This window comes from Sinocyclocheilus anshuiensis, unplaced genomic scaffold (genome assembly GCF_001515605.1).
Source record: "Sinocyclocheilus anshuiensis isolate Anshui unplaced genomic scaffold, SAMN03320099.WGS_v1.1 scaffold1274, whole genome shotgun sequence".
In the NCBI taxonomy this organism is placed as follows: Eukaryota; Metazoa; Chordata; class Actinopteri; order Cypriniformes; family Cyprinidae; genus Sinocyclocheilus; species Sinocyclocheilus anshuiensis.
Genome location: NW_015558608.1, coordinates 203,874 through 212,104, shown reverse-complemented (window position 1 = coordinate 212,104; position 8,231 = coordinate 203,874). Strand labels below are relative to the sequence as shown.

Here is an 8,231-nt window from a genome sequence, read left to right as displayed (position 1 = left end):
AAGCACATTAAGGTCATGGAGTGGCCTAGCCAGTCTCCAGACCTCAATCCTATAGAAAATCTGTGGAGGGAGTTGAAACTTTGAGTTGCCAAATGACAGTAAAGAAACCTCAAGGATTTAGAGAGGATCTGTAAAGAGGAGTGGATCAAAATCCCTCCTGAGATGTGTGCAAACCTGGTGTCCAACTACAAGAAACGTCTTACCTCTGTGCTTGCCAACAAGGGTTTCTGCACCAAGTACTAAGTCATGTTTTGCTTGAGGATCAAATACTTATTTCACTCACTGAAATGCAAATCAATTTCTAACCTTTATATCATGTTTTTTCTGGATTTTTTGGTTGATATTCTGTCTCTATACGTTAAAATAAACCTACCATAAAAATAACAGACCCTTCATTTCTTTGTGAGTGGGCAAACTTACAAAATCAGCAGGGGATCAAATAAATATTTTCCCCACTGTATGCAGCCAGTAAAAGGCAGATGGCATGCATTTTGTTTGGATTATATTCTTATTCCATAGACCGACCACAGAAGTGATCAGGCTATCTTTGCCATTGGATCTCGGTCAAATTTATGTTACATAATCTCAGCTGAATTGATTCAGCCAATGCACAGCATAGCATTTTTTTTACTCAATATTCACTCTAAGCTATTAAAGCTACCCAAATCAATATAGATCCCTTAGATAAATACATCTCACATTCATGGTGTTTTTTGCTGTTATTTTGTTGTCAGTGGAGTCATCACTAACTCTGGAGGAAAGGTAATTGTGATGAAGATGGCAGGACAGGCGATCTACAAGGGTAGCTTTGCCAACGGTGTCCGCTCTCTATCCTTACCCAACTGGAGAGAATCATTTTCTGTCTCAGGTAGTGCAGACCTTACTTTGAACAAGCACTGTTGGAAAACACCTATATGCATTGGCAAACAGGCTCTGTATAGCAATCAAATAGAAAAGAGAAATATGTCAACAGAATATGAACTCTTTCCCCGCCAGCGTTTTTGAAAATAGCTGCCAGCCACCGCCAGCATTTTTTATAATATTCTCAAAAATTTCAAGGCCCCCAGAATATTTTGTTGTATGAAAATCTGAACATGCAATACATCAAAATAAAGAACAGAGCCTCTACTTTTAAACAAACAACAACAACAACAAAAACTGTTTTATTCTAGCTTCAAGATTTATTTTTTATCAACAATTGAATGTGTATAAGTTACATTAACATTTTGAACAAAAAAGCTGAGAAAATCATATTTTTATCAAATGCACTGCAAAAAATGCTTTTCTAGCTTAGATCTTTTGTCTTGTTTCCAGCCAAAATATCTAAAAGTTCTTAAATCAAGAAGGATTTTCTAGACAAGTAAAAATTATTGTCTTGTTTTCAGAAAAAACAAGTCGAATTCAAGTGAGTTTTTGCTTGAAACAAGCAAAATAATCTGCCAATGGGGTAAGAAAAATAATCTTGTTTTCTGTTTGAAACAAGATTATTTTTCTTACCCCATTGGCAGATTATTTTGCTTGTTTCAAGCAAAAACTCACTTGAATTCGACTTGTTTTTTCTGAAAACAAGACAATAATTTTTACTTGTCTAGAAAATCCTTCTTGATTTAAGAATTTTTAGATATTTTGGCTGGAAACAAGACAAAAGATCTAAGCTAGAAAAGCATTTTTTGCAGTGTGCTACATCTGGATCATATTCAGAACGATGATCAAAGCAAAGATGCAGTAGATTGCTTCCATCAGCACTCCCATAGCTTGCACAGTCCTTTACCACTTCCTGGATCGACATTTCCCTCGGTAACATTAGGCAGTTTTCATTTATATGTAGCTTATTATTGATGATTACATTATTTTTCATATGCATTTTCTTATGAGATTGCTCCTTTCCTGCGAGATCTTCCTCGCCTGTGTTTTTGATCGAGAGATTCTGGACTAATTCAGGAGCTGCATAATAGCGCCCCCGAGTGTATAACAGTGAAAACCTGGAAAATTCATTTTTGGCGGGGAAGCATTGTATTATAAATAACTGAAAATTCTGTGTTTGGCAGAGAAAAAGTTAATGCACAGTAATTTCAAATGACGAGTACTTTCTCACATGCTTAACTTTTATTTTATTTTTTTTTTTAATATTGGATTTATAACTTTTGGTTCTGTTTGTCAGTGGGTAAACCAAAGAAGGGGGTGACCTACCCATCCACTCTGGTCTTTGTGCCCTCAAGACCCACCACAGTGAAAACAGGTAAGCAGTTTTAGCCGACTGGTAATACTCATATGTGTGTTGTTATGTCATTAAACCTTTCCTCTAACTTAAACAGTAATGCTTGGCACTAACAATGCCAAGATCATGGGTTTGATTTTCCAGGGAATGTATAATAGCTTAGCAAGGGCGGACTTAACCAATAAGCGAGGTAAGCAAAATAGTGTGCCGTTCTCCTCTGGCCAGATGGGATCTGTCTCTGGGGCTTATCTAGTTGACATGGTCTCTGCTGACATTCAGGGCTGTCGTAAAAGAGCATATAGTTTTTGTGTAGGGGCCCCATACCTGAAATTTGCTTAGGGCCCACAAATCACTAAGTCCGCCCCTGTAGCTGAGTAGACAAGGCAAGATCCAGCTAATGTGAGATTCTACCAGCGTCAAACTTCAATCTTAAATGAAGAAAAATGGAACGCATGCTTAAGGATCTCTGTCTGACAAACACTGTGATTAAAGCCACTCACAGCAGGGCCTAGCATAGTGTGGATCCATGTTCAGAATCATCTGGTAAACCAGTAGCAGCTCATCATCTATTCACGTTTCCTTGATCCCAAGGTAATCCCAAAGACCTAACGTACTCCACAGCGTCGCCTGTGACAGAGGCTCAAGAGATGGAGCCAAGCTCTACTACAGCTCCGCCCACAACCACTCATGTGACCACACCCATCACCACATCAGCCAAGCCACGGGTCACCGTTCATAAAGTCCGCGAGGCAGGTGAGCCAGTCTTTTACAGATCTGAATAAATCTTAATTGAAATGAATGAATCATTGTTTATTACAGTAAATTCAATGCAATGCTTTTATCCATTTGTTCTTGGGTCAGTTTTTCAGTACCCTATTGAAATGAGCATCCTGTCTGGACGATATGGATCAGGTTCCCTCTCTATCCATCCTCTTTCCTTTCTCTGTTTCTAAAGCAACCTCTTTCTTTCTGATCTAGGCAGCAGTCACCCGTATTTCAGCTCTGTTGCACGTAAGTCAAGCAGGCATGTTGAATCTCCCTCACGTGGCACTCTTTGTGGCTGCTGTCTGCTGTCATATAATTTTATTCAGGCCTTCTGGGTGTGTTTTTAGTGGTTTACAGAACTAACGGTCTCTTGCAGCGTTCCTTTGATTCTTTGTTTTCGTAGCAACCGTCTGTGTCTTTTGGGGTGTAGATGGTGTTGGCCCGTGAAAAGTCGGCATGAAACAGCATTTCACTTCAAAAATATGATGTTTTTTGAAAGATATTCAATGAAAATTCTTCTTTGGAGTACCAGTTGTTTCAAAGGCAGAACTTATTACTATATTTTGATGAAGTTTTACGATATTTTTCTTTAGACTAACATGCACAGATGAGTCCTGCTTAGTAAGACCAGGATTTTACAGTGCCTTGCAAAAGTATTCATAGCCCTTCATTTTTTCACGTTTTGTTATATTGCTGCCTTATGCTAAACTGCTTTAAATTACTTTTTTTCCACATCAATCTATACTCCATACACCATAATGGTAGAGCAAAAAGAGCCTCCTGACCAAACTGAGCAACTGATGGAGAAGGGCTTTGGTTAATGTGGTGACCAAGAACCTGATAGTCACTCTAGTTGAGCTCCTTGATCATATGTGGAGATAGTTGAAAACTACAGAAGGACAAACACCACTGCAACACTCCATCGATTTGGGCTTTATGGTGGTGTGGCAAGACTCAATCCTCTCCCTCAGTGAAGACACATTAAAACACACTTAGAATTGGCAAAAAAGCAACTAAAGGACCCTCAGACTGTGAGAAATAATATTCTCTGGTCTGATGAACCAGTGGAAGGTATTCCAAGCATCATGTTTGAAGGAAACCAACTCTGCTCCTCACCTGCAGAGTACCATCCCAAAAGTAAAGTGTGCTGGTAGCAGCCTCATGCTGTGGGGCTGTTTTTCAGCGGCAGGGACCGAGGAACTCGTCAGAGTAGAAGAAAAGCTCAATGCACCAAAATAATGGCCCAGCCACAGCCTGAGCTTGAACCCAATCAAATATTTCTGGAGAAACCTGAAAATGTGCATCCGCCCCCATCCAACCTGACAGAGCTTGAGAGGTGAAGAGATGGCAGATAAATGCCAAATGCTGATGAGCAAAGATTGTCGCATCAAACAAAAAAGACTTGAGGCTGTAAAGGTGCTTCAGTTAAATATTTAGTGAATGAATACTTATGCAATGTACTTATTTCAGTTTTTTTTATTTTTAATTCATTTACGAAGTTGTGACAATTCTGTTTTTGCTTTGTCAGTATGGTGTATGGTGTGTAGATTGATGTGGAAAAAAAAGTACATTTAAGCAGTTTAACATAAGGCAGCAACATAACAAAACGGGGAAAAAATGAAGGGGTATGAATACTTTCGCAAGGCACTGTATATTGACTTTAACGTTGCTGTTACAGTAAAAAGAAACAGAGAAGATATCAGTGCTTCAATATTTGTTTTCTCTAAATACTGCATGTAGGACAGTCACAGAGCACCCAAGGAAAGGGTCCTGTGCAAGGTATGTTCTGCTTTGACACTGTCTGTAGTCCTCACTTCCTCTGTCAGTAACACAAGCCCTAAACTCTAACCATAACATTTGTCTGAAGCATTTAGAGGCAGCTCCGTCTATGCCAATAGGTTTTCACCCCGCACAAACACAGGTAAACCACACTCCTATTACTCTGACTGTTTGTCCTGTCTTGTGATGCTTACCTGTTGTCTTTAAGTTTCTTTGTACTCTAGGAACAGGTATATTGTTTGGTATTTTGATATATTGCTGGTGATTGTTTGTGTCCTGAGCTAGATGAGTGTTGATCTCACTTGCTGTTTTCCTCCAATATTCCCAGCTATCTCTCTCTTGTATACGTTTGTCTCTTTAATCCAAATATGTAACTGTTTCAAAATCTGTATGTGTCACGCTTCCTTCTGCAAGCTGGTGGCGCTATGACTGTGAACCACAATAGCCACATTCATCCAATTTGATCTAAAACAGACACTTTGTTTCCCATTTTTGTCACCATGGCAACACCGGTTGAGATCAAAAATCAGTTCACAATTTAACACCTTTAGTGTCTTGGCATCATGTTTACCAAGTTTGGTGAGAATCACATTAATCCGTTTGAGTAGTATTTCAAAATTCAGAGCTAATGACTGAAATTTAGAAAGTCTCTACAGAGCCTCTACTCCATGCCCTTTTGTATGCCCATGTCTAACAGTGCATGCAGAAGATATGAGACTCTTCCTGCCATCAAGCTATTTCCTCACCATTATCAAACCGTTTGAAATATAAAAATCTGCTCACAATTTAATTTCTTCACACAAATGGAGGAATTTATTTGTCTAGGGTAGACAGCACAGTAACCTACCCGGTTATTGACTCCTTACCAGAAATTCTCGATGTGAATTGTCCTGTCTTCCATCTTTTTCTGTCTTCATGGTTACCTGTTGCACTGTTTTTTGTATGCTGTGCCTGCAAAATAGAAAGCCTATTACCATCTGAGCTAAGTTTGAGGAAATTCTCTGAACTCATTGACTTACCTGTTCACATGGCTTGTTCCACGCATTACCTGCAAATACAACTCTGTTGTGGAAATCAGTGTATCCTCATCTGTTGGTGACAATATAATTCCTGTTTTGCACAATTAATAGTTGAAGACAAGGAGCACTTAACAGCTTTCCCCAAAGACAGAACATGCTGTTTTGCATACAGTATATGAAAGGCACAGTCCTTGGTATATCACATTGATAGATCAGCTCAGACTTTCTATTGTTAATTTAGATGTATTGTGTTCTTTCAGTGAGGTGCAGCTTTACATGTGGCTTGTCTTGAATGTGTTTGCATTTTGACGGCAGGTGTGCACAGGCCAGAGACGGGCACCATGATCCGAAGACAGCCGCATGTTTCCTCAGCTTCAGGTTCGCATGACTCATTCATTCAATTCAGACATCACTCAGTAGCAGCTGCCATGCAGGCATGAACTCTTGCTTTCTTCTCTCTTGGATATTTTTACATCTGTTTCACATTGTTAAGCAGCTTTCAGTCGGGTGCAGCCGCAGTCTGAGAGGAAGCAGCACACGGCGCAGTCTAATCCCGGTAAGTATCTGCAGATGCCGTCTATTAGCATGTGCGTGTCTTCGCATGTGTACACACCAAACAATACAACTGACAGTCCAATGCTCTTTTTGCATCCAAGGGATCAGGTAAAGCTTTGTCTGAAATTAGCACCTTTAGACATAGCAAGGCTTTAGCTAAGCAAGTAAACATGTTCAAATGATACTTGACAGTAAATAAATATTGAGGACATCTTGTATATCACTGCAGTGACATCAGGTAAGTCAAAGACTAGTAATAAATTGGATACTAAGTGTAAGGCAACTCAGATAAGTGACAACACCATGCACTTGCATACTGTCATTTGGGGTCATGAACTGAGAAATCAAAATTTCCTTGATCTTTTAATATATAAGAGGTCATTGTGCTATAAAAACTATATAAACTATAAAAATGTTTCTCGTTAGTCTAAAAACAGCTTATATTGACAGCTTACAGGTCTATGCAGAAACCAAACGATAAACTTTATTTGATGAACTTTATTTTGAATGAAGTCTCTAACGTCACTATGAACTTGGTCCTTTGTTCACTTCATTTTACTGCGGATTCGTTTACAAACGGCACAATTCAATGCAGGATTTTCAGAAAGACTGAAAATGAAAGACGATGCTGTGCGACTATATTGGATCGGACAGTAATGTCGCAACGCACAAGTGTGAGTAACTATTGCTTTGTCTGTTATTACAGATCGTTTGATATGTAATGAGTATTTATGTGTCCATCTGTGAAGGACGTAGGCTGTCAAACATACACAACTGTTAGCCAATCACAGCAGTGTGTGTTTACTTCCGAGTCTACCATCCTCCGCATCTATTCAAACAGAGCGTTCTGAAGAGGGAGGTCAAAGCAGGACAAAAAAATAGCCTATTGCTTCTAAGTTATTATGGTTTTTGATAAAAAAAAAATTTAAATCTTGATAACATTATTAGTGGACCTCAGAGAACAGTACAAAATAAAAAAAAAACAGAGGCAGTTCATGAGCTCTTTAAGGAGTGAACGAGGCTCATATGCTCCTCACAGATTCTTGAAACTTATCTCGACACAAAATATACAATGCTTTTATACAACAGTTCAATAAACAGGAACTTGTTTAAATTGTTTTTAGGCACAATATCGCCACTTACTTTGTCTAATTATGCTCCACTGCCAATTAAACCAATACTGTCAAACAAAGTCAAAGTTGAATCGACATCGTTATTTATAAAGCTGTTTGTACAATACAAATTGTGCCAAAGCAGCTTTACAGTTTTAAACAGAAAAATAGTGTGTTGATAATGCAAGAGGACAATACACACAGTTATGGTGTTTATTTCTAAATAATTCCATGTGTTTGAACAAATCGGTTAAGTGAATGATTCATTGACTCACTCACCTGCAGAAAGAATCACTGTAAAATCCTCTGACAGATGCACAGAACCACAGTGAAAAGTCCCAGTGCTGCTGGACTAAATATCAGTGCGTTTGGAGTTGTTAAAGCAATCTAATTTGAGAACCTGAACTAACTGGTTGATTATCAAAGAAGAACATGAGAATGCTCTTAACACACATATACTAATTCCTTATTTTACTGATCTCTCACATATAAAACCTGCTGTCTTCAGACTATACCTCAACTTTTTTTGTCACTTTTTGTAAGAAAAAAAAAAAAAAACTGGTAATATATGAAGAGTTAATTTGCAAAAACAGATAACTCCGTTTTTTTTTTATCATTTTTTTTTATCATGTTATCATGTTTTTATTGAGTTTTATTGTGTTAGTTAGCCGTTTTTTTAGTTATTTGTTAGCTTAATCAAAATAACCCAACTGCAATTTGATTGAGATTAATTGGAATGCACAATGAAAAAGCATGATTCCTAAGAATTGTTAAAAACGTTAT

The 8,231-nt window shown here is 38.2% G+C and overlaps 1 protein-coding gene across 8 annotated transcripts in view; it reads left to right on the top strand.

Annotated features, from left to right (window-relative positions):
* Positions 1-8,231, top strand: part of LOC107680287 (vitrin-like) — a 26,166-nt gene that overhangs the window by 9,391 nt on the left and 8,544 nt on the right. For 4 of the 8 annotated variants that reach the window (XM_016476122.1, XM_016476120.1, XM_016476119.1 and 1 more), the window contains exons 5-12: positions 735-868; positions 2,162-2,239; positions 2,810-2,971; positions 3,197-3,229; positions 4,724-4,762; positions 4,851-4,904; positions 6,097-6,159; positions 6,275-6,337. In XM_016476122.1, the coding sequence (XP_016331608.1) occupies positions 735-868; positions 2,162-2,239; positions 2,810-2,971; positions 3,197-3,229; positions 4,724-4,762; positions 4,851-4,904; positions 6,097-6,159; positions 6,275-6,337 (626 nt within the window). The remainder of the gene's footprint in view (positions 1-734; positions 869-2,161; positions 2,240-2,809; positions 2,972-3,196; positions 3,230-4,723; positions 4,763-4,850; positions 4,905-6,096; positions 6,160-6,274; positions 6,338-8,231) is intronic. The other 4 variants (XM_016476117.1, XM_016476118.1, XM_016476123.1 and 1 more) reach the window with 4 other exon arrangements.